General features: G+C 35.7%; 4 protein-coding genes across 6 annotated transcripts in view; 2 read left to right on the forward strand and 2 right to left on the reverse strand.

The window, feature by feature from the left end:
* The window catches only part of LOC119071158 (atypical protein kinase C), a 45,345-nt gene extending 45,145 nt beyond the window's left edge, over positions 1–200 (reverse strand). For all 3 annotated transcript variants that reach the window (XR_005086604.1, XR_005086605.1, XM_037175910.1), the window contains exon 1: positions 6–200. The gene's annotated coding sequence lies outside the window, so the exon portion shown is untranslated. The remainder of the gene's footprint in view (positions 1–5) is intronic.
* A 2,190-nt stretch (positions 201–2,390) lies between these two features.
* Positions 2,391–3,697, forward strand: LOC119071260 (arginine-hydroxylase NDUFAF5, mitochondrial). The gene is made up of 4 exons (XM_037176115.1): positions 2,391–2,717; positions 2,773–2,927; positions 2,989–3,213; positions 3,275–3,697. Exons 1-4 carry the CDS (start codon positions 2,450–2,452, stop codon positions 3,632–3,634), a joined length of 1,008 nt encoding a protein of 335 aa, XP_037032010.1. The 5' UTR covers positions 2,391–2,449; the 3' UTR covers positions 3,635–3,697.
* LOC119071221 (ankyrin repeat, SAM and basic leucine zipper domain-containing protein 1) lies at positions 3,631–5,644 on the reverse strand. The gene is made up of 7 exons (XM_037176034.1): positions 5,440–5,644; positions 5,092–5,362; positions 4,807–5,036; positions 4,503–4,744; positions 4,202–4,447; positions 3,954–4,140; positions 3,631–3,886 (listed from the first exon to the last, which is right to left on the reverse strand). The coding sequence occupies exons 1-7, from the start codon at positions 5,527–5,529 to the stop codon at positions 3,740–3,742; spliced, it is 1,413 nt and encodes a 470-aa protein (XP_037031929.1). The 5' UTR covers positions 5,530–5,644; the 3' UTR covers positions 3,631–3,739.
* Positions 5,645–8,318: 2,674 nt separating this feature from the next.
* Positions 8,319–24,939, forward strand: LOC119071157 (sodium- and chloride-dependent glycine transporter 1-like). The gene is made up of 15 exons (XM_037175908.1): positions 8,319–8,450; positions 13,611–13,764; positions 15,756–15,883; positions 15,943–16,004; positions 17,399–17,677; positions 17,748–17,904; positions 17,978–18,110; positions 18,196–18,330; positions 19,919–20,022; positions 21,279–21,402; positions 21,460–21,573; positions 21,644–21,772; positions 21,832–22,041; positions 22,101–22,505; positions 22,564–24,939. Exons 2-15 carry the CDS (start codon positions 13,684–13,686, stop codon positions 22,774–22,776), a joined length of 2,274 nt encoding a protein of 757 aa, XP_037031803.1. The 5' UTR covers positions 8,319–8,450; positions 13,611–13,683; the 3' UTR covers positions 22,777–24,939.
* Positions 24,940–25,810: the final 871 nt, after the last annotated feature.

Consider the following 25,810-nt stretch of genomic DNA (forward strand, 5'->3'; position numbering starts at 1 on the left):
CAAACCTTTGTACACGATTATTGGAAAATCCGACCGATTGTTTGTACAAAACAATTATAATTTTGATAAGAAGAACTAATAGAAATGATTCCGAACAGAAAATAAAAAGAAAACACGAAAAATCTTTGTAAAAAAAATATCAAATAAATGTCACTTTTCGGAACACCACCATTTGCACTTTTTTATAAACATGCACTGCTGTGAAGTTGTTGTTAAATGCGATTCTTTGACAGACCGTGAATTGCCAACCAACAAAATTGTAGACTATGCAAGGTTAAAAATATACGCAGGTACATACCATTCATAAAGAAGTATGTATGACGAAGATGCATTTGGGCAATACCCTCTCTGGCAAACAAACTGGGAAAATCAGGGTGGTAAAACTGTACAATGCTGTCATACAACATTTTACACTTTTAAATATAAAATAAATGACGTTACGAGCAACCATGTCCCCCATGTCCTTTTTTGTGTTGAAAATATTATGTCTCTTGTCATTACTTTGTGAGCAAAAATAAAATAAAGTTCAAAATTTGTGTTTTTATACGATGTCGATATTGCTTTAAACAAGGCATCAGAACAGTCGGAGCGTTTGCTGCGACTTAGCCCCGTACAACCCGTAATCCTATTTCGTCCGCAACCATAATACGTCCGTAGCCCTAATAAGCCCTAATAAACCCTAATACGTCTACAACCCTCTAATGCGTCTGTTACCAAAATGCAAGTCAAGTTGGGCATTGTCAAATTTACTGAAACTGTTCATTTTTAAAATTGCGCATAGCGCAATTACGAAAGCCCGTACGAAGTACCTCTCAAATAAAACCAACAATTTACGACATTATTTTAGAACCCCAAAATTTTTTGCCAACTTTCCATTGGGTATTCAATTACCTCTCAAATGAAACAAAAACTAGCAAAATCGGTTGAGATTTACTCGATTTATGTGCAAAAAACACTTAGGGCCGAGTAGCGGCCTTAATACAAGGGCCTAAATTTGAAACTTTTTTCGCCATCAGTCTATTCGGCATTCAATTATCTCTCAAATGAAACAAAAACTAGCAAAATCGGATGAGATTTACTCGATTTATGTGCAAAAAACACTTAGGGCCGAGTAGTGGCCTTAGTCCAAGGGCCCTAATTTGAAACTTTTTTCGTCACGTTCTTTTCGGTATTCAATTACCCTCCATAAAAAACTAAAACTAGCAAAATCGGATGAGATTTACTCGATATATGTGCAAAAAACACTTAGGGCCGAGTAACGACCTTTGAGCCCTCCCAACCAAAAGCAATGTTCAGCAACTTTGTTCTACTCGTCAATACCTTTCATTTGATATATCACAAGCAGCTATTGCGTGCGTATTTCGGTAGATATCGTGGAAAGACTGAAAAACACCTATAGGGCCCTAGCTCTGGAGGGTCCGACCCTACCATGCCCATTTTCGAACTTGACCTTACTTTTGTCGATACCAATCGGGGAAAAAAAGAATTTTGAGAAAAGGTTGTGATTTACTCAAGCTAGAGGGGTCACGGACGGACCAAGATGAAGAGAGTTTGATACTCTTTGAATGGCGATATTAGTAGAGGATTCAATGCTCTATTAAACGCTGAGAATAAGTTTCACAAAATTGTCTGAATTTTACAATATTTGGAAAATTTTATTTTCAACATCCTAGGGTAAGAGAGTGTTTTGTTTCAACCAGTGTTTCAACTGAATGATATTTGAACTATAGGTTTGTTCCAAGGCCATATGAATTGTCATCCATATAACCATAACCTCAATAATATCTCTGTGTAAATCACGTAAGCGACGTTGCTATGGATGAAATTGTCGTTGTTCGGGTTGTCAAAGTTCGTGTTTACAGTTACTTGGAACAAACCTATAGAGTCAGATCGACAGACATTGCGGTGGATTACGATTAGTGCTTGACCATAGATGTGACCATGTGACCATAGACATGTTTAACACTGTCGTAGTTGTGATATTAGTTTTAGTCTGGATTTCAAATGAATGTTTTTTCATCGTTTTTTCTCCGCAGCCTGAAGAGCGTCTAGCTACTCAATTTATCACTTAGACATTTATTTAGCTGCTCAGAAAATTGTTATTTTGTTGTAAACTAAAGAAGTTTTTTGATGAATAAAGAATTGAAAAAATTGAGTTCGATAGATAGAAACCCAATTGACAATGTTAATGTGTGAGAAATTGAAGATTTAGCTAAGAAAAATTTGATTGAAATCGCCCGTTCTCATAATTATTTTCATCAGAGAAAGTCCCTGTTTTTCTTCGGTAAAATCATCTTTACCTGGATGACAATCAGGGCTGGGCTGTTAAATTTCCCAGCACAAACATCTACTAACATTTTCTCAACAAATCTGTCACATATTTGTGGTTATGTCGTTTTGTTTTGATTGAAATGGTCGAAACGTCATACAGTTTCATCACAAACGAAAAATGATAATTTTCTTTCGGAAGTTTAATGCAACGGCTTTATGTCAATCAACGAGCAAATTTGTGAGAAACATTAGCTACACTGACAATTTGAGAAACGCTGACCAATCGCAGAACATATTCGATCGACGAGCTAAACGGTTGCAGAAAGAACGGTCCGCCCAAAGGCCAGATGTAGCACTTTTCGATTATATCAAAGACGAAGTCGGCTTTCGCTTATCGGACAGAATTTTTGATATTAAACGAGAGATTAAAAATGCTGCTGACATTGGTAAGACTGAGTGAATTCATTAGCAACTGACCACTAACCTGGATCCACTAATAAGGATGCAATAGAGGATTCGTATCGAGACATGTCTTGGCTGAAACAGTGGAGCATTTGTATTTGTGCGACATTAGTCCAACAATGCTTCAACAAGCGGAAGGAACACCAGGATTAAAAATTACAAAGAAAGAAATGGACGAGGAGCTACCATTTGATGTAAGGTTTCCTGCAATCACGAGCCAGTTGAACATTCATCGAAACCTTAAATATTTTACAGTTTGAACCAAACTCCTTGGATTTGGTAACTTCAAGTTTGAGTCTTCATTGGGTGAACGACCTGCCTGGCTGCTTTAAATCAGTGATTGATTGCCTTCGACCAGATGGAGTCTTCATTGCCTCAATGTACGGTGGTGAAACATTATTTGAGCTGCGATCATCACTACAATTGGCTGAATTAGAGCGTAAAGGAGGTATTTCACCTCACATTTCACCGTTCACGCAGGTAATGCATCCAATGTTTATCTGACACGGCATTTCCGTTACAGTGTTCCGTAATTATGTAGATCCGCGACATTGGTGCACTGTTGAATCGAGCAGGTTTCACAATGCTGACAATCGACACCGACGAAATAGTCGTCGGATATCCGACAATGTTTGAATTAATGGAAGACCTAAAGGGAATGGGTGAAAGTAATGCAGCTTTCAATCGACCATTGCATATAAGCCGTGATACGCTCATGTCAGCCGCAGCCATTTACAAGGAACTGTACGGCAAACCCGAAGGTATTGCTGCCACTTTTCAAATTATTTATTTCGTTGGATGGAAACCAGGCCCGAATCAACCGAAACCATTGGAACGAGGCAGCGGAAATGTATCGTTGAAAGATTTGAGCAAAGTCATAGAAACCTCGGGGAAAAGTTGAATAGAAAAAGTGAAATTTATGTAAAAATCGAATAAGAAAAAAAAACGTTTCATTTGAAGGTCACTTGTCGGTGCTTATTAATTAAGACAGCTCTGCTGTTTGCACTCAGTGAACCAGTTTGTTCAGCTTACAGCTGATGAATATTCCCATTCCAATGATCACCGAGTACTTAAGCAATGGTCTGAGAATATTCGTTCTTTCGTTTGTGGCTGGCGCAATGTACAGCGGATTTTTGGTTGAATTAATCGATATCTGAAACGAATTATTGTCGTAATTGTTTGAAGAAGACGGTTGACTATGAAATCCAAATACGACTCACTTGTTGGACTCGTTTCATCAACGAAACCACATCTTTTTGGATGTCTTTAGTCAATGCAAGCATTTCGTCAACGTTTCCCTTGTGCACATTCTTTAGTCCACCAATTTTGTTCAAGTAAGTGAGACCACTCTCCATCATGACCAAGTGCTTCAAGTAACCGGCATACATTTCATAATACTCGTACATGCTGTAATGATAGCTGTAAAGTTACTGCGAATCATTTTCACCTTTAACATCGGGTGGCTCACTTTTTCTGTTTTTTCTTCGACACCAGTTCAATCGATTTCGGTGAGAACGGATGCCCGTGAAACTTTAGCAGCCCAAGCAGAATTCGTTTCCGCTGATACTCAAATTCAATACCAATTGTCTGCAAACCTGCATCGTCTATGGTCAGAAAATCAGCCAAACTTATGTTTGATTCGTAGACATGTTTGGCAATATTGTCCACTCTCATGCCTCTCAGCATTTTCGGAATATCTTGAGAATACGCTGCCCTGAAAGTTTTTTTTTTTCGTATGAGTTAGTACAATCTTTGAAATGGATTCTTACTGTTTATGGTCTGGGAAGATTGAAGGTGCAATATCTTCGAATGTTTCGTATTGTTCTGCTGATGTAGGCAGAAAGTCCAGAATTTCTTCAGGAAATAGTTCTTCAATGTCTCTTAGGCCAAGCGACACAGCCACATCACGCGGCTTAAGTCCATCTCTATCGCACACCTCGATATCGGCGCCTACATTTATAAGCATTTCAACGATGTCAAAGTGCTTATTTTCGACAGCATAATGTAGGGCCTGGAAATACGGAAATTTGGAATGAAAAACTCGGATGCAGCATATGACGGTGCTAGTATTACCGTCTTTCCAAAATTGTCAGTTGCATCGATTGCAGAAAAATCCGTTAGAAGAGTGACAATGTCTTTGTTGCCCTTCTCACAAGCGTACATAAACGGTGTGTATCCTGTCTCATTGCGAACGTTAACAACAGCTCCTTGATCGAGCAATAATTTTGTCATGTCCAGAATATCGTCAATCTGACTGGGACATATTTCGAGGTCGCACACAACCATCAACGGAGTCATTGAGCCTGTCGATTGGAAAATTATCATCAAAATTGAATTTAGCAGCAGGGACACCCTTACCTGCTTCGCAATTGAGATTCGCCCCTTTTGATAGTAAGTATGTAACGATGTCCCGTTGCAAACATGCAACAGCATGCAGCAATATTGTCCAACCGTCTTTGAGATATTCATCGTACTGTATTCTGGCCTCACTGCCGTATTTTTTCAATAATTCCTGTTTCAAACCTTCAACGTCCCCATTCTTAACAGTGAACAAAATTCTATCGTGCTCGTCGTCTTCTTTCTGTTTCTTTAAAATCCATTGGTTTTGTGTTGCTTCCCGGGCAGGTCTCTTAAAACAAAAAGAAAATTTTATGAATTAGGGCTGCGGGTTTAACAAAAGAACAAAATTTGCCAGACTGAACTTACATCAAACTCGTTTCCAAATGAAAATCCATCATAAAAGTCATCCTGATCCTCTTCCTCATCACTGCTCATCGGTGGTCGCGTGACTGGCATTGTGATTTGGTGATCTTTGCAGATTTACGTAGAGGATGTTGATTTTATTTCTTAGCTGGTATCAATATTTGAATAATCGTCAGTTGTTTTGGTTAGGAGCGGTGTTACTTTTGACACTAAAGAAAAATCGAAAACCTTTCGACAATTTCCCACTTGAAATTTACTTGATTTGTGCGGCAGAAATTTGAAATTTTGAAATAGGGCACATGATTCAGATACTACAAAAATTTAGATTTTAAAATCAATGCAGTATTTTGACGACCTCTTTTTCTAGTGTTCTGGTGTGACTCATTTTTAAGCAATTAAAATTTTGTCAAATTAATCGTATCGTAATTCTACACCAGAATCTATGATGTTTCTTTCTTTTAAAACTCAATCGGTAACGTTGTGACCGGGCCATATCACATGTTTAAGTTAAGGCGAATGAAGAGTTACCATTATTTCAATGACACCATCATGACCATCATTCAGTAGACTTGAAGTACTACTCCTCTGGCCGAAACCTGACTACTCTTTACAAATAAAATCAATGTGCCATTGAGTTATACCAACGCACTTCAAGAACAGGCACAAGAACATATTTTTTAACTCTCTTATTAGCCTCTTATTTTGGTCCCCGCAATGGTATTATACCAACATAAAAAACTAAATTTATATGAAACGTTCTGACTACCAAGGCTGTATACTTTGGGGAGGTCACGCAGATACAGATACGAGGGTTACACACCACAATTTTTGTATGAAATCGGCCATTTTATCATCAATTATTGATGATAAAATGGCCGATTTCATACAAAAATTCACCTACTCTGATGATTCTCGTCGTCTTGATGATGTGGTGAATTTTTTGTATATGTAAAGTCATCAGAAGTGGTGTGTTCCCGCGTATCTAATAAAATGGCGGTCTGCGGTCTGCGTGTATACAAAGTATACAGCCTTGCTGACTACAGCGTCGAGAAAGCCCCTTATTTTAAATCTACTGTTCTTGTGGCTGTTTTGGAGTGCGTTGGTTACACTCGAGAGGTGGTATGGTGGCGCTATCATTTTTAAACATGGCTTTTGGCTTGGTGCCCATGTATTTTTCGGAGGCATCAGCGCCACCATGTTACCGGTGTTGCCTCTATCGCGCAGGCTGTTAGCAGCTGTGGACAGACTGTTCACAGATGATTATTCCTTGATTTGGCAACATTCGATGAACAATTGTCGATACTACCTTACCGTTTTACCCTGATGGAAAGCTACTGAAGGTTCTGAAATAACAAATTAAGACACTCAAGAAGACAGCTGACAGCAAAATTTCAACGGTTTCGTCCACAATAAGTTTTTAGTATATAAAACATTCGATTCTAAGTCGATGAAAGAGCATCAAGAAAAAAATTTCTGTCTTGTCTTCGCGATCGATAACCTCAGAGATATAGAGACCTACCCCTTTTCCTAAAGAACTTTGCACATTAAAATCAGCTGAGACCAAAACGAAATGGAATCGTTTCGGATGATTATGGAACGAGATGAATCAGAAGGAACGAATTGACAATATGTTTTTCTAAGGCTGAGTTCAATTGCGTGAAAAATTAGGAATTTGAATCGTTTGCTTTTGGTCAATCAACGGCAAGCATATTAACAGTTTTACTATTAAAACTATTAGATCGGACATTTTCACAAATTGATTTCAGAAATCTTTTAGTTCATTTGTTTTGAACATGCTTTTTGCTATTTAAGACATCATCATTCAGAGCTTGTCGTTTATTATTGCAGTCGTTGTCGATAACAGATGTCAGCCACTTGTAACAGAGTTAAGTTAAAGTCGTGAATCTAATAAAATTGTAAGTAAAGCGGGATGTGAGGATCATGCCTATTTTTTAATTCTTAAGTGCCCATTCCACTTAAAAAAAGTACGCTGTGAGAGAGCCGTTAGAGCGCCGTGAGAGAGCAAACTGTCAAATAAACAAAGAAAAATTGAAAAAATTCAATTTTGTCTCTCACACGGAGTACTTTTTTTGGTAAGAGGAAACTAAGCATTATTCATAGGTAAAATAAGTACGTCAGCACAATTCTATAATCGCGAAAATGCAAACTATGATGTCGCAAAGTTCGGGTGGAATAAAATCGTTGCAATTTGTGTGGGTAAAAGCGTTAACCGGCTTACTACATATGCATTTCCAGGATTTATAATTTTTTGCTTCTGTGACGTCATTAAATTTATATCTTTTAACGAAAAACTGTGAAACGTTCTCTAAATGACCTGCGCAAAAAACATCAAAAGAATAGCAAAGAAAGTGAAAACATTCGACATTAAAGCAATTTGGTATACGATTCGAGCTGAGCTCTGCAGGCATCTATCTGAAGAATTATTTTCCACACCTAAATAAATTCAGATATAAGTTATAAGATATCGATGATGTAGTTTCTCTCCAGCTCCGTCAGCATCATTGGCATATCATAATATCATTATTATATACATCCAATAAGCAAACACTTCGTTCACATGAACATTCAGCTATGCTCTTCCCGAAAACCGTTCTATGATAGAAACGTTTGAATCATAGGTGGATGAATGAAGCTTTGATTCTGGGAGCATATAGTGAGCAGAATATACCTTGTTTCTCTTGCTCCGAAGGGAATCTGGTATTGTAATGGTGTGAGTGAATGGCATTGAATGATGTGGGAACAAGGTTGTACTCTATACATATTTATCGTATATGTTATGGGATATTCAGTAGGATGAATGCGTTTCAATTTTCGCAAATGTAAATGTATTTTCTAGCTTCAGTCACTAAACATCAGCGCGGTCGACGGCACAACTATTTTATCCATTCAGCTAAAATATATTTAAAATAATTGAACCACATTCGTTTGCTTGCAATAAATTGTGTGTTTTGTCTAGTGATTCGTTAGTCTTCCTAAAAAAAGGGATATGTGAGGTAGACGGAACCATCTACATAATATATTGATCATTGAATTTAATTTCATTAAGGTGTTGATTTGCGTTGAAGCGATAAAGCCAACAGACCATTTTAAGGAAGAATTTTCTTAGTTATAAACAACGAGACCGTACTGAAATAGAGCATCGAACGAATTTAAATTAAATTGAAAAGCCTAACATGATTCACATTTATCCAAAAAAACAAGAAAGAAAAAATCCGTGAGCCATACCAAAACCAAGTGAAAAGCACAATCAATAAGAGTTTTCCTACCTTAATGAAAAGTGCTAACGCTCTCAAATTGAAATTTTCTCCCAAAAATTACGTAAACACATCGTTATGGAATAAAACAGCTGTTCAATATGGAAGCTTTTATGAATAACAATTACGATGATCCTGGAGAAATATTACTCTAGAATATTAATTTGAGACAATATTTTATTGGTCATTATCTTATTTGTTATGTTAACTGCTGTTTCGTTTATTTTATCAGTTTTCTCGCGTTTTTCATCATGTCGGAAGAACATCACAGAGCGTTCAACAGCGAATAAATGCGTTTTCTAGGTCAAATGTTTGTGAGGTTCAAAGCATGTGCATTAAATCGCGAGTTACAATGTTTTTACCATTACAATAAATCTAAGGTGTAAATTACCTCGAATTATCACAAAGAATTCACATCACTGTTATTAGAAATTTGAAGTCTCTTATTTAATTTGCACGGAATCCATTAAATCACAACATTTAGCGTGAAGTAATAGTTAGTTCAAGATTGTAAAATCTTCCTTCCGCAACACATTACTTCGATCTGATGAAATCAAAGTTGCAGTTGATTGCACAATTTAATTTAAATTTAACAAATGACGTTGTGTTGTATTGTGATAATTAGTTATTTAAATTGGTAAAAACATACCTTTCATCACCAATATAAATTATCGAATCTATTACTTCTTCTGACATGGTTGAAACGTTTCAAACAAAATCTCTCACTTCATTATTTCAACGTACATGTTCGTATAGAAGATTTACAGATAGTATTAGTTAAAAATCCTCGTTAATTTTTGTCGTCGCTGTCGGTAACAGATGACGAGATATGTAGCGTAGAAATTATTTTATATCACTTGTTTTGGCTGTGATGCTTCTTTAGCAAATACTTAGAAAGGCTACGCAGATCTCCAATTTATTAGACACGCGGGAACCTACCATTTCTGTTGATTTTAGATATCGACGATAATCATCACGATAGATTAATTAATCCGAAAGTTGGGCTCTGTAAAATCTGTGCTCCGCTGAGCATTTGCATTACCTTCAGTGTTTATATACTTTGTGAAATTCAGCAATATTAGTATATCTTCATCTCCAAGCATACAGCCTTTGTCTTTTGTACAGCGATCGAAAATGTCGTAGTAAGTTAAGAGTGAACAAACGATCTGCGTTTCTGCTTCTCAATTGAAGAAGCCGTCAAAAACTGTAATCTAATCTAATTTAAATTTACGCAAGCCGAGCAAAGCCAGAAGTATAAAAGAAATAAATTATTGAGAACCCAATAACAATTTCGTCTCCAACGACGATTATAATTGAAAATTGTAAATTGCGCCAACCAATTAAAACGACGAAATTTCTCTCTCGATGAATCGCTCTCACACTTCTGATTTGTGTCACATCGTTATTACTCGTTACGTACGATCACAACACGAATCAACATTGACGTTTCGTTTCACTTGTTTGTCAATCAACGGTTTCGCGTATCTGCATCAAAAATAAAAAAGAAATTACAGGTTCTGTTCGGTTAAAATGGCTGATGAAAACGAGTCGAAATTTTGCTTTTTGGGTCATTTTTTGAATCGCGAATTCGTGGGGCAGAAGGCCTTGAATGACGACAACGAGAAGGTGATTGCTGGTGAAAGCCTGGAGGAAATTTTTGATTTGTTGTGGGCAAATTCATTGCAATTTATCAAACGCGAGGCACTGCTGGATGGTGATTCTTTTACGTGGGCAGAAAGTGAGCAGCCGACCCGGAATGAAATTGAAAAGTTTGTGGTTCTACAGCCCAAGGAAGCAAAAAAATTACTCCTGTGTCACAAGTCAACGTGGATTTTTTGCGCAAACTGAGAGGAAAACATGTGACTATTTTCGTTTACTCCTTCGGAAAGAAAATTTGCAACAAGGCTGCACACACCAAGTTCTCAGCACAACTTTTGATTCCCGAAAAGAGAGATAGAGCTAATGCGGACAGCACAGTATCTCTAATGGAAATGGTGGCCAAACTGAAGGATATACATGGCACACACTATTCATCTAATCACTCCAGTTGGGTCATGTGGGCCAATTACATACAATGCGCTCCAGCCAACGAGTCGCGAGAACGGATGATGAATGAATGTCCACCGGCTCACTTAATTTTACTGTTTCGTTCGGTGGCGTTCTCGGACAATGAACGAATGCAAAGCGCAAGAAATGGTCTGAAAATTACGGACAATATGATCGACTCGTTCAAAGGTCAAGTGAAGCTGTTCAGAGAAGATTTTGAAACAATGCGACAATCGACGATGCGTGTGATTCAGTTGATGGAATGGCGTTTGAAAAGCTTGGAGGAAATTATTGAATCAAATCAGCGATTAGTCGCTGCAATGTCGGATACACTGCGTCCTGAAGAAAATGAAGTAAGTCGGAGCCAAGACGACCTCGTCATTGACTGCGAGGATACTGATCACATGAATAATTGAGAACTCCAGGAATTTATGTTGCATTCATTGGCTGTATTTTTAACAAAAAATTGTGATAAAACTGAAGTTTGACTTCCACAATAAATGAACTGATTTGCATTTTACTACAGAAATTATTCGTTTTCTTCAATTGAATTCAAAATGGGCCGGATCTTGTTGTTGGGCGACGCTCGGATCGAATTTACCACTCCACACATATCCGCAACTCTTGAAAATCGACGTGCAATCGAAATTCCGCATTTTCATAAATTCTGAATTCACTTGAAATTCCATGTCCTTTGTCGATTGAGCAAACGCTTTCTTCAAATGTTTCTTGACGATTCCGAAGACAATTTCGATCGGGTTGAAAAACGGAGTATACGGTGGAAGGAAGATGGGAATAATCCCGAGTGACCGCAAATAGCGGATGATGGGTGCGTGGCAATGGATTCTAGCGCCATCAAGAATCCACACACTGTGTTGTCCGGGAAAGACGTGACAAGATCCTCCCAATGCAAAGACCTTGCAACAATCGAAAAATTTTTGTCTTGTAAACGTCCCTTCCGTTTGAAATGTCTCTAAAATTCCATCTTGTCCCAAAAAGCACAACAAAGACATCCTCGGCTTGCGTTTAAATTCTCCACGGAAAACCAGTTTTTTACCAATGATACCGTAGCCTTTGGATCGAATTAAGCCATGATTATCAACCGATATCTCATCCAGAAAAACCAAGTTTGTGTAATGCCATTCGATGGAGTTGAGCTCGTTAAAGAATTTCTCAATCTCTTTGTCTCTGATTTGAATTGCACGGATTTCGATGGTTTTCCAGGTGAAATTGTTTTCGTGAAGAAGTTTACAGATGTAGGAGGCAGAAATTCTTATCCCAAAATTTCTTTCAAATTTACATTTCGCTTCTTCCAAGTATAATATCGGGCACACACGGTACAAGTTGAGCAACCAATTACGCTTTTCATCATCAATTTTATATGGCACTCGTACAGTCTCCTTTCTAGACAACGATCCCGTCTTTTCGTACCGAAGTATCCAATTGGTGATGGTGGTTGGGTCTTTGCGATACAGAACCGCAATTTTGGCTTTGTTATAGCCCAGAAAATAGTATGAGTATAACGCATAATATTTAACATCGTCTGAGGCATGTTTATTGCGTACATTTTTCAAAATTAAAGCCATTTTCACTGCGGTAAACCGACAAACTAATTGATAAGGTAATTTCTCAATCGATAGATTTTTATCTAACTAATTTTCGAATGGTTTGACAAGAGTGATATTTATTGGTTACTTAGATGTATAATAAAGCGGATCTATGAACGGTTTGATGAGTGGCTAATCTATAACTTTAAAGTTTACTCAATCTGCTACTTTAGTGATATACCTAAGAACATAGTATAAAGGCTTCTTTGCCTTGCTAACAGACTCATTTTATGGAGAGCTTAATACGGTCTACCACATTAAATCAATTTACTCCATTATTTGTAAAAAAATGAACCAAAAAGCAAAATTTAGACTTGTTTTTACAAGATTTTTGCGTTTTTAGCAAAAACTTCTCATATTTTATAACAGTCGAACGAAGAAAACATAAACAAGCACAATCGTCTGAGAGAGAGAAGTCTCGTCGTTCTCATTGGTCGGCGCAATTTACAATTTACAATTATAATCGTCGTTAGAGTCGAAATTATTATTCAACAGTCAATATATTAAAATTTTTACTTTTAACACCTTCTGGTCAGGGTTGGAAGGTAACATTCTGGGACGAGTTTTGGCTTCTAGCCCCCCAAGGTGCATATAAATGTATACGAAAAAGATATACGTCAACGGTGATTTAAAAAAGAATTACTCAGAATAATGAGCAGATTGAGGTTTAATAAAATGTACGAGCCGCAGTAATTTTCTGCTGCATGGATCCATTTTACTAAACATCAGGGAGATGCCGATTTTCACTTATATTTAAGCTTATTTGTAACAAAACTTGAAAATGGAGAATTTATACTTCGAGTACCTACTCTTTACATCAACTTATACGTGAAAATCGCAATCTTCCTATTAATCATTTGTACATTGACGCAAGTGAAATTTTATTTCTTACACTTAGTCTCTAAATTTAAACGTGTGAAGTACTTAGTAACTTCATGTTTACTGTTGACTGTAATATAATGTGGCGTATTAAATCTGAAAAACAATTAGGTTTATGCGCGATGTATTTAGAATTGAATGCATTATATTCCACCATTTCATTACTCCACTTATTAACGTATTTGACTTTCCACCAAACGGAATAAATCGATAAAATTCGAATTAATTGTAATTCTATTGCAAAATATTACCATTGGCTGTGGTTTCTAAGGATACGGAATCAATTTGTGGCATAATTATTCATCTGCGTATTGTTTTTGTCAAGCAAACACGTTTGTGTGCACCTCAAATCATTAAATGAATTCAGTGCAATGCAGTGAAACAGAATGGATGAATTATATAAATAGGGATTGTTACAAAACAAAAGTTTTATTGAAATTATGGCTGTGAATAAAAAAAGCCCTCCCTCAAAAACGAAGAATGAGGAGGATGACATTCGGCTGGATGTAGATATGTGGGATGTAAGTACTAACATTTATTTATTTATTTCCTTTTCATAATTATCGAATCTATTACTTAATTTATTCTGAATATTTTAAACATATTGAAGTACTATTTGTTTTCGCAACAAGTGACGAAAAATAGGACTTTCCATTGCCTTTATTGCGAAAAACGTGGTATACAACTCGTTGATAAATACTTTTTTAGACTCACGATGGGCTAATACACATCGTGAGTCTAAAAAAGTGACAATCGAGTGACAATCTACACATCTAGTGCCTAAAAAAGCATTTATCACTCGGTTGTATAAATAACTATTACATGACAAGGGATAAAAAGTTTTAAAGGAGAGTTTTAGTGAGAATTTAGTTGATGCGAGGCGAAGTTCAACAAACACACTAAAAAGAGATATTTCAAGCTTTTCCGGAAATTGGTAATGGGTGAAAAAGAATAGTTTCGACCCGCAATCATGTAAAAATGATTTACTCATACCTCTAAACGAATTTTAATGCAATTTATTTGTAACACTTTAACAGGTCTTCTTAAATTTAATGCAAATTCAACATGAAATGAAATGAATTTATTGTTATAAATCCGTTCCATAACATAAACACCGAAGGACGATTAATATATCTATACCTCTATGATGGAAATATTTAACACAAAGCATATTGTTGTTTTATTGTGATTGCATCTAACTGTTCTGTCGAGTTTTTTTTTTAATACATTTATGCAAGCATCACTAATGCTATAAATGATATACCAGCAGGATGCTTGACGATGGCTGACTGACTATGATACTACATAATTTGTACTTGAAAACTACTTAAATTAGAACGATGCTTGTTTCGTTTGATGTTGAGCGATATCTCTTCAATTAATCTACAGATTGATTGGAACGAGATCTAGTTAGAATTTGAAAAAAAAATCAATAAAGTTGAGAGAGATAAAGGCGAGAGCTAATTCATTTTTGATGCAAACAAAGGACATCGTTTCAGTGTTGAAATTAACTAGTTTCACACTGCAGAAAACTTGCGTAAGGTAAATTCAGAAATGAATTAGCCTATGTCCCCCTTACGAACGGTTTTCTCTTTCTCTCTGTTTCGATCTGTGCGATTTACAATGCAGTTCAAATATACCACATCTCATGAGGCCATGGCAACGGTGGCAAAGATTGGTTTATGTTGGAGGACATATTTCGTGCATGCAGAAAGCTCGGATTGCAATTTACCCAGAATTTTTGGTACAGTTCGTATGAATGTCAAATTAATCACTGGGACGATTTTATAAAGCAGTTGCCTTTGTACTCCACTACGTGTTCAACTAGCAGTGGCGTTCGTAGTCTCGTTTCAGTAAAGAAAGAATTGAAATCACTTCCTCTGGAACGATACTTCAAACAGTGACGACTTTACAAACATTGTTGAGAAGAAATAAGTACCCGCTTTTTACTATTCAAACTATTACTTCCTTTGATGGAAGATTTTAAGAAATTGATATCAGAAATCTTGTACTTCATTTGTTTTGACCATGATTTTTGCTATATAAGACCTCAAAGCTTTCACGATCAAGAAACATACCAATTCTTTTGGTTAACAAACATTGATAATAGTCACAGCTCTGTTTCTAGCATGAACATTTGAAATATTCGGAGGCTTATGTAATCAAAATAGGCCCTGCATTTTCTAGTAAAGATAGGAGTTATGATTTTTTGGTGTAACTGAAAACACACAACACATGACACATGCAATCGTACGCGCATATATATTTGAAAATGTGGAGGCTTCTTGACGTTGAAAAAATGAGTGTTCGTGCTAGAAGCAGTGCTATGTAATAGTAGATTATTACACCAGTGAAGTAATTTGACATCACGTATCACGATATCCAATTGTTAAAGCCCGAGGTATGTACTAATACTCATCGTGATGGAGGTATCAAATTATTTCTCGTGTATAGTATGCTATTTTATGATAGGAGCGAGGTAGAAGGTTTTCACGATTTTTTAACCTTTCAGACTGATGACACATATTCCTTAGCAAATTCACAAATTCCACTGTCCAATGGAAATAATCCTGAAGTAGAAGAATTACCTGAGAGAGGAAATTGGACTGGAAGATTTGATTTTTTGTTGTCACTATTAGGGTAAGTGTTGATGTAACTGTGAATGCGGTTTGTGAAATGTAACATTCAATCACTTCTAGTTATTCAGTTGGACTTGGAAATGTATGGCGCTTTCCATACCTTTGCTACAGTAACGGTGGAGGTAATGCAGTTTTCACCTAAATTTTACAGCAAAAAATATTTAGTTGTGGCATGAATTTTTTGTTACTTTTTGAGAAACCACACTGCTTTTGGCATGTTTTGAGTTGATAGAATAAAAACATGAAACCAATGTTCAAACTTAAAACGTTAACAATTGTCTCAGTATACTATATTTTACTAGAAAACATTATCCAGACGACCTCTTCTCTTAATGAAAAAAACCATTTATACGTACAATTTCCTCTGCAACAACAACGAAGATGTTATAAAACCATGAATATTTGTAGAGATGATAATTTCACAAAAATTAAATGAAACCCTGCTTATATAAGATAACTCATAACGTGAAAAACAAAATTCATCCTTCACCCTTCATTTGAATGTTTGAAGGAAAATTCAAATATCAGGTATCATAGAAACATCTTTGTAATTATAACATTTAATTTTACATTGAACTGATGATCGTATATCGAAAGTTCAATTTCAATAATAATTGTTGGTACAGAGAAAATCCATGTTTTGCTTACATATAGAAACAAATATTATTAGTTTAGTTCGTCAACCTACACAAATAGATATTTTATGCAACGCTAGACAAATATACTAAGTTTGCTGATTTTACAGATACCAATATCAAAGTATGAAAACTTTGATCGAGTAAAGGCCAGAGATTAAAAATAGTTAATGTTAAGTTATGCATGTAGAGTCTGCATGGATTTAACAGTTCAATTTTCACTAGTGATTACATAACTGTAAAAAGTTGATAAGACCAGCTTTCTTGCAGCTTTGGTAGATTCCTGACAAAGTCAAGGTCGGAAAGCACACGAAACCGTGGCTATTTATTTATGTCGAAAGGATTTTGCATGCGTCGTCGAAAGAAGTGCTAAATGCAGATCATGACCATATTACATCAGCGTCTTATAAGAAAAATGAAATTTCATTCATTTAAATACGTTTCGAATAGTCTTACAATCGCTAAACCGAACTGGTGTGCATACGTTATTTTGCACCAGCTGGTCCCATTTGGAATTGTATGTGACCAGCTGGTGCAAAATAACGTATGCACACCAGTTCGATTTAGCGATTGTACATTGTTTTTCGTTTGAAACTAACTTCTTAATTTCATTTTTCTTATAATTCGCTAGTGTTATATGTTCCGTTTCTGCATTAAACTATTCATGTTTACACTCGTATGTACAGCTAACTGTTTTACTTTGTACTTATGTAGACGACAAGTTGATGAAAATAACTATGAGAACTTTATGATTTTCCATATTTTAAGGTCCACCCACATTTACTACAATTGTTTTTGTACCTTATTGCTGTTTAGTTCATGTCTGTACGCTTGATTACCGATGTAAAATTAGTAATTTGCTTTTAATCCAAAATTTCCAGGTGCTTTTCTTATACCTTTCACAATAATGCTAGTGATAGCTGGGCTTCCTCTAATGTTCATGGAATTGTCTTTTGGACAATACGCAGGCTTAGGACCAATAGGAATTTATCAACGATTTTGTCCATTGTTTGATGGGTTGGGCTTCGGGATGGTTATAGTTTCAGCTATTGTTTCGATGTACTACAACGTAATTATTTCTTGGACAATACATTATATGTTTGCATCAGTGACATCTGAACTACCATGGTACGATTGTGATCCGGAATGGAGTACGGAAAGTAATTACAACTTTACCTTTACGTGTTACTTGTAAATTATTCCAGTTGTTGACGTCTTCTCTTAAATTAGATTGCTATTCATTACATGATGCTGAGTCATGCGAACACGAGAACAAAACGTTTTTTCATAGACGTTGTTATAATTCAACTGAACTTATTGAAAATAATTTAACAACAGCTGTGTTGCTAGCGGTTAAGAAAACGCCACCAGCAGAAGAATATTTCGAGTTAGTACCATTTTACACTAAAGATTAAAACCCTGTAAATCCTAGCAATTTCTTTGTGCATTACTTTTTGCAGAAGGCACGTTCTCGGATTGTCTTCTGGCATTGAAGAAACGGGTGGGATCAGGCTCACATTAGCGCTGAGTTTATTTGCAGCATGGGTAATTGTGTTCCTATGTTTGTGTAAAGGTGTCCAATCATCCGGTAAAGTAAGTGAAAAAAACTATGACTTCAAATTGAATATTGACTCCAATACTAACTGAACATATTTCTTCTAACAATAATTTTATCTAGGTCGTTTACTTTACGGCGCTGTTTCCCTATGTGGTTCTAGTTATTTTATTTATACGTGGTGTGACTCTGCCAGGTGCTTCTACCGGAATTTTATTTTATCTAACTCCAGATTTTAAGCAGCTAACGAAAGCTAAGGTATTTTTGAAAAGCATAATTTTTTAGTAGTCATGCTATACGGAAATTGTGTTTTAATCATTCCATATGAATTGAACTGAAGGAATATCCACGAAGTTGAGCACATATTATATATAGCTACGAGAAGACAATTTTGGAAATATCTGAGATGCCCCAATTATCACAATGAGCCGCGACCGAAATTTTTCTTTTGTGTTTTTATATTTTTAATCGATGCAACTCTTCATTTTGAGCAAAAATTGTTCCACAATCTGCCTCGAAAATTTATCATTTTTAATATTGCTTCTCAAAATCTAGGCCTTCAAAAGAAAAATCTTCAAATTTTCAACAATTTCAATTTTTTTCGATATAAAATTTAAATCTGTCAAAAAGGCAAATGCCTGCAACTGTAGGAGGGTTAATTCACTTAACAAAAACCTAGCAATAATTTTTTGCTCAGAAGTACTTTTTACATCGAATACAAATAAAAAAAATATCAATTTCTCGGCTCATTATTTACTTTATGTAAAACAGAATTCAATACACGATACTAGATGTCGTTTGTGACCATTTAGCTCGGCCTTGGTGGAAAAAGGCTTAGTACTATTCTTTCGCCACGTGGTAAATTACACAATACCACCTTTAAGAGGGTACAAGGGTTTAGCTGTGGACATAAACCAAATACTATGGCGCCACCTCTTTTAATTCAAGTGAAATGCTCATTGTGTCTTCAATAACAAAAGAATCTGGAACATCGAAGACGGCCACCATAGAAATAGTGTGAAAGCAAGATGGCCGCCGTGGTAGAAAAATTTTTGATTTTTATTAATTTAATCAAAACAAAAAGGAATTTTAGAAAAAGGAAAACACATTTTCGTGGTCAGCGACATAAGGAACGGTTTTGATATAGCAACTTATGTGTTTATTCTCGATGTACTGCCGAAAAAATGTACCTAAAGTGGAAAAAAATTTTGCCTTGCAGACGTGTTTTAATTGTGAAAAATAATTGTGAAAATCAAGTAATTTTATAAATGCGAAAACAAATTTCTGTTAAGTAAGGTTCAAATTAATCGTTAATTCCCTTTTTGCTGTATTCCATCTCTTGAGTCCTGAGAATTATGTTCCTAAATATGCCCTATTTTTCGCGCAATTTTGGTTCTTGTCCGAAGCTAAACCCTTGTACCCTCTTAAGTGGGCAGTGTAAATAAATTTAATTTAGTTTTGTAATCAATGTGAATGAATGTGGGATGTCGATCTAAGAACGGCAGGTACACAAATTAGTAACACGATAAAAACCAAAAAATATTTCTCGTGCTTCACTATAAAATAAAGTTTTAATTGAATGCACCTGTTGAAATAATGAAATGGTAAACTTTCTCAGAATGTCCGGTTTTAAAAGAGAGTCATGCAGAAACTACTGAGGAGAAACCTTTCTAATTTTTTTTGAAACAACAACAAAAACATGATATGAATATTTGAGTTACATGTCATTATACGTAGTGCACACATTAAAAACGACAATTTCCGTCGTTTTGAGAAGTTATTAAATTTGCCATTGCATTTAGTTTGCCTCGTAAGTGCATAAAAAAACTTTTTAAATTATTTGAAGGTTTGGGGCGATGCAGCTGTACAAATATTTTTCGCATTAAGTCCTGCTTGGGGTGGACTAATAACCCTGTCATCGTACAACAAATTTACGAACAACTGTTACAAGTAAGTACAAAATTTTACCCGTTTATATTTTGCATGGAATAACGTTAGGTCAAGTTCGATTTGCTTACTTTATGGCTAAAAAATGTTGCCGAAACATTTTAAGTACAGATACTCGTGGCACACTCAATGGTAAATGGAAATATGTTGTCATTGCTTACGACTCGAATCAATGAGTCAACATCAATTCCAACATTTTTTTTTCAATTTTCTACTTTATTTACATTAATTTGCATTTCTATCGATAAACTTTTTGTTGGACAATTCACAACCAAACATATTTTGGGCTCGTTTTTCCAGCTGTCGTTAGGATCTCGATAATTTACTAAAATGTTACCGAGTTTTGTCACAACGACTGCGGTTTCCAATGCATATGAAACCCGACCAAACAATTTTAGAATATGATGCAAAAATGAGCGACGTTATCGGTGAACGAGAAGTTGTGTGCGTTGTTTAATATTTAATTTAGTTTATTTAGTTTTCAACTCATGCGAAAGTTTCTGTTCGACATAAACCAATATATATAGCAGATGAAGGCAGAAACTGAGTGGGAAACCAAATAATTTGCAATTCGTTTGTAACTCTTTTTTTTATTTGTTTAAATCATCTAGGTGGTTTCCCTTCAGAACTTAACTTATGAAACTGGAAGTTTTTTTTTTGAATTTGACGAGAATATCATCAACAAACTGCATTCATTGCATATTCAACGGGGAACTATTTTTCAATAATATCTCAAAATGAAAATTTTCATTTGAATTTTGACTTGTATATAATGTGCCTCGTTCAATCCGAAATCAAATGGAAGTTCAGTAAGAACAAATAATTTTTGGCTTGAAGTTGCTTAACCACAATCTAATAATACATTACTGTCTTGGGGTGTGGGGACGTTGTATTTCGAGCCGAGGGCGAGGAATGCATCCCAAACGCCTCAACAAAAAATTTTCCCAGCAAGGCAGTACGGTACTTTGTTGTCTTGTGTACAGACAACGCAAGGTTTTGAGGAAGACAGTAATGACGCATTTTCTGGCTGCAGGACAACAAAATAACTTTCCTTTCAAAGAACGTAATGCTAAATTGAAGGAAGCAACGCATCACATCACGTTACACTTTGTCAGATGTTCTGCGTTTGATTTTAATATTTTCTCTCTTCTAGTTACTTTACCCCACATTATCAATTAAGAGCTTAAATGATGATTATTGAAATTGGTTTTCGTATCTTATATCAAGTTTCGAAATAATTATATTTGATATACTTTCAGAGACGCATTAATTGTGGCAATTTCCAATATACTGACGTCATTCTTTGCTGGTTTAGTTATATTTTCGATAATTGGTTTCCTTGCGCACGAACTGGAAGTTGATGTTGGTAATGTCATTGATCAGGTAAATGAAATTTATTTAACATTTTCGACAAGATAATCCAATGTTATTGTAAATAAGGGAGCTGGTTTAGCGTTTATCGTGTATCCCGAAGTTGTGACACGTCTGCCAATCGCTCCAATGTGGTCGTTGTTATTTTTTGTTATGTTATTAACACTAGGATTAGATTCGCAGGTATGTCAGACAGTTAATCTAGACAATGGCTTTTGTCTTCTCATCGCCAAAAAAATTATTTGTTTTGTAGTTCGCTCTGATGGAAACTGTTACAACTGCCATTTTGGATAAGTTTCCCAACCTAAGACAGTTTAAAGTGTGGATTGTGTTATTCGTAGCAATATTCGGTTATATCGGCGGTCTAATTTTCACTACGAACGTAAGATTTCTCTTTAATCAATGAAATTACAGCTAGCTCTACCATAATTTGTTCTTCAGAGTGGAATGTATTGGCTTCAATTAATGGACAAATATGCAGCTAATTGGTCTGTCCTGCTAATTGCAATTTGTGAGTGCATATTAATTGCATGGATCTATGGTTCGGAACGGTTTCTGAGCGACATTCAAGGAATGATCGGAAAACGATCAAGGATATGGGTTCTATTTTGGTCATGGATGTGGAAGCTTATTACACCGGCAGCATTATTCGTAGGCTTAATGTTCTCTTATGAACTTTCACTGTTAACTAATCATTATGTTCGATCTAGTTTATATTGCTGTTCAATTGGGTGGAATATGCACCAGCTTCATATGGTCCCTATATCTACCCGATTTGGGCTGACGCTATTGGCTGGATAATTGGCTTGTTGCCGGTGATGATTATAATCATTTCTGCCATAGTTCAAGTCACACAAGCACCCGCAAACCTATCGTTTACTCAAAAATTGATAACTTTGGTCAAGCCTACAGCAGAATGGGATTTATGTAGTCGTTCGGGCGGTGGACAGCAAAGAGGGAAGCGGAATTCACGTTGTAATATTACAAAAACAACAGTGCTAATCAATGGCGTTCCAATGGATGTAACTTCAAATGAAGATGTCATGCAATTATGTGAATGTCCTTCTGCCTCGAAACTCTCACAAAAATCGGATGACGGTGCCACCAGTGACGACGTAATTCGTTTTGAATGAAAAATCAATTTCAATAATTTAAGCAAAACTTCTCTTTCAGTTCAACGAAATCAATGTTTTAATCAATACGAAAGGTGCTAATAAACAACCTGGACCAAGCATTTTGAAGAATTCAAAAGTTGCGAAAAATTCGACAAATGGAAAATCTAAGGCTAAACTACCGGACTGTAGCCCATCGAAACAACCGTTAATATGTTCCGTATCCAAAAGTGATGCGGTACACAATCGTGCGAAAGCCATATCCAAAAAATAAGTTTAAATTGTTCATCGGAGGACTGATATTTCAATTTTTAATTTGAACAAAAAACATAGACAAGCAATTCGTGGTCGGGCTTTTAAAAACATTTTTATTTTGAAGAAAGTTAACATTTCCGTGAAAAAGTATTTATAGCGATGAAACTAGCTTCGTATTACATTTATATTGATGCAAAAATATATATTTTGCTCATTATGTTGCAATTAAAGGAACACCTAAATTTCTAAGAAATTATCTTAATATTCGGTAGATGTTCTTCGGTTTAGATTAGATTCAGCTTTTTAGACCCTATAGCTGTTCGATGATCAACATTACCCAGAACGTAAATATTTGCAGAGAAAGCTTGAATCACCGTAAATTTAATTGAAATTGTGTTTGTGAGTATAATGGTTAAGCAATAGGTTCGTTGTTAAGTTGTTTATAATTTGTGGAACACGATAATCCGATTAAGACACCGGAATCAATAAAACTAAGCCCCATGACGGTTTTCCGTTTGAGAAATTTTGAGACATCTGTAATACCGAGAAACAACTCTCGTTGGAATAGATAAATGATATTTTATTGTCTGAACTACTTCTGCAACACTACAGAGCTCTCACAATAAATTACAACTCCGGTGTGAAATTAAGAATCTCACTCTTCTATATTCATGTAGAGTGCTTCAATTGCAGAACTGCTGCAAACTCTAAAAAAGGCTAGAAGAAGGACAAAAAAGTCCATTTTTTAAAAAATGTAAAACATTTTTTGGTAAAATATTTGTTAATTGTTATTGAAACTTAAAACAGGTAAATTCAGTTTAAAGGTGTGATGTTGCACTCTGGCATGTAAAACCTCCCTTTAGACGAGAAAAAGAAACACATCAATATTTAGATACTAGACTGTTGAATTGACTGTTAGTTTAAGATATCTTAAAACGATGCCAATTTTTATAAAAAAAGAAATATTTAATGAAATTGTAATTTACGTTCAAGGAATTGAAAATTCCGTTTTGCTACATTTGGCTACTTATTAGGCATTAACATGAATTTTGGAAAAGTGCTAAAGGTAACAAGACTATTAACTATTTTAATTGAATTATAAGAATGAATACTGCGATTGCAATTTGTCGGATGTCAATTTGTCAGGCAAAAATTTCGAAAATTCTTTCGATTACAGGCTTCACACATGCCATCAACATTTAACAGATCATATGCTCGTCAGAAATAATAATTATCGACTCTCTATTACTTCATTTGGTCGATGTGTTTTTTACTTCTTTTATTTTTATTTATTTACACATAATCAATCGAACAAATTCATAAATACATACTTGCGCTTAAAGCATAACCGAAGAAAAACCAGAAAAAGACCTCTTACTAAACCGTCATAATCTAATGTCCAAATTCCTTAACCATTCGATTGCGTTATCCGGTCAGTTCATTGATTTCGGTTAGACCGCCGTCGAATTTTCGTAATGAGCACTCGTTGACTATATAGTGAATCGTTTGTTCCCGGTGGCCACAGTCACATTTCGGATCGATAGACGGGTCCCATTTGTTCATTGTATAGTTACACCGTCCGTGATTTGTTCTGATGCGGTTCAGCTGTGTCCAAATTTTCCGATCGTTTTCGTGTCCTTTTGGCTTATCAGTGGGGTCTTCAACAAGTTGAGCTTTAATCGGTTGTGCGTCGTTCCACTTTCGTTTCCATTCGTTATTAAGGCCATAGGGGATATCGAGATATCAATCTTGTGTCAGTTCTTCCAGCGATATCCTGATGTAGCTCCGGATCTTCCACAATTTTGTTGAATTCCTTTTCCAATGCAATTTTCCGGCGGCTATATATTTGCTAGCACCGATAGCCATGGAATGGGAGTAGATTTGGTTGTTCCAGTGATAATTCTCAGACATGAGTGCAATGTCGTGTCGACTTTCTTTACGTGTGTACTATGCGACCACACCGGGCAGCAATATTCCGCCGTCGAATATACCAGAGCCATTGCTGATGAACGAAGTGTTGAAGCTGACGAACCCCAGTCGGATCCGGTGAGTAGTTGTATTATTTTACATCGGGTTTTTAGCTTTTCTCGAACCTTACTTCTTTACTTTTAACATACATTTCGCAATATAAGATCAAATACATAAATCATAGCATCAATTTTTAGTCTGATGACTGATGACATACCAGTGCCTATATTCGCGAAAATATTTTCACGAATTTTTTACAATTCTCGCGATTTTCTCAAATTTTGACAAAAAACGTTTTGCGAAAATTCACAAAAATTTGAAAAAATCGTGAAAATTTCAGAAAATTCGTGAAAATATTTTCGCGAATATAGGCACTGCACTGATGTCTACTAAACAATTATTGTATTCGTGGTGGATTCACCTTTTAGTAATTCAACATTTTCCCAAATTTTCTATTGCCTTAAAACACACCTTATTCTTCTCTATTGAAGAAATGTTTATTGAAAATTGTTTAAATGTTTATTTTGAAGAGTTAGTGATTGTGATCCTAAGCCGAAGGTGCGGATCATGATCCAACTCGTCAGAATAAACATTTCGACATAGGTGCAAAGATAAACCCAAACTCCCTATCCGAGCTGATGCATAATGTATGTCTTACCACACAGAGACATATAAATTCTATTACTTCTTTTCTTTTCTCAGGTCTGACCTGGCAATATGGGATAATCGGGCAAATCCCGAGACGTTCTTTACCTAAAATTCCTATATTGACACCACTTACGAATAGAGTTTTCACTCTTTACTGGGCCTAACTACAGGCCTGAACTCATTGGTTATTTCTGCCATCGTTGTCGATAACAAATAACTAGCCGAAAGGTTATGAGAAGTTAAGTTGTCATAATTTTCAGAAATTTAAGAGTGATATCGCCAAATCTTCAGGTGATTTTTTTAACTTTGGAAACAAGCGGTCTACGATTTTAATGAGTGATAGCTCGTTGGATTCGTCTTTCAATTCTAGGAAACACGTGTCTTTCACTTTTTCTTAAAAAAATTTGTTTTCTGTGAAAAGCGCTCAAAAGTGAAGA

The sequence above is a fragment of the Bradysia coprophila genome (assembly GCF_014529535.1).
Source record: "Bradysia coprophila strain Holo2 chromosome IV unlocalized genomic scaffold, BU_Bcop_v1 contig_144, whole genome shotgun sequence".
Classification (NCBI taxonomy): domain Eukaryota; kingdom Metazoa; phylum Arthropoda; class Insecta; order Diptera; family Sciaridae; genus Bradysia; species Bradysia coprophila.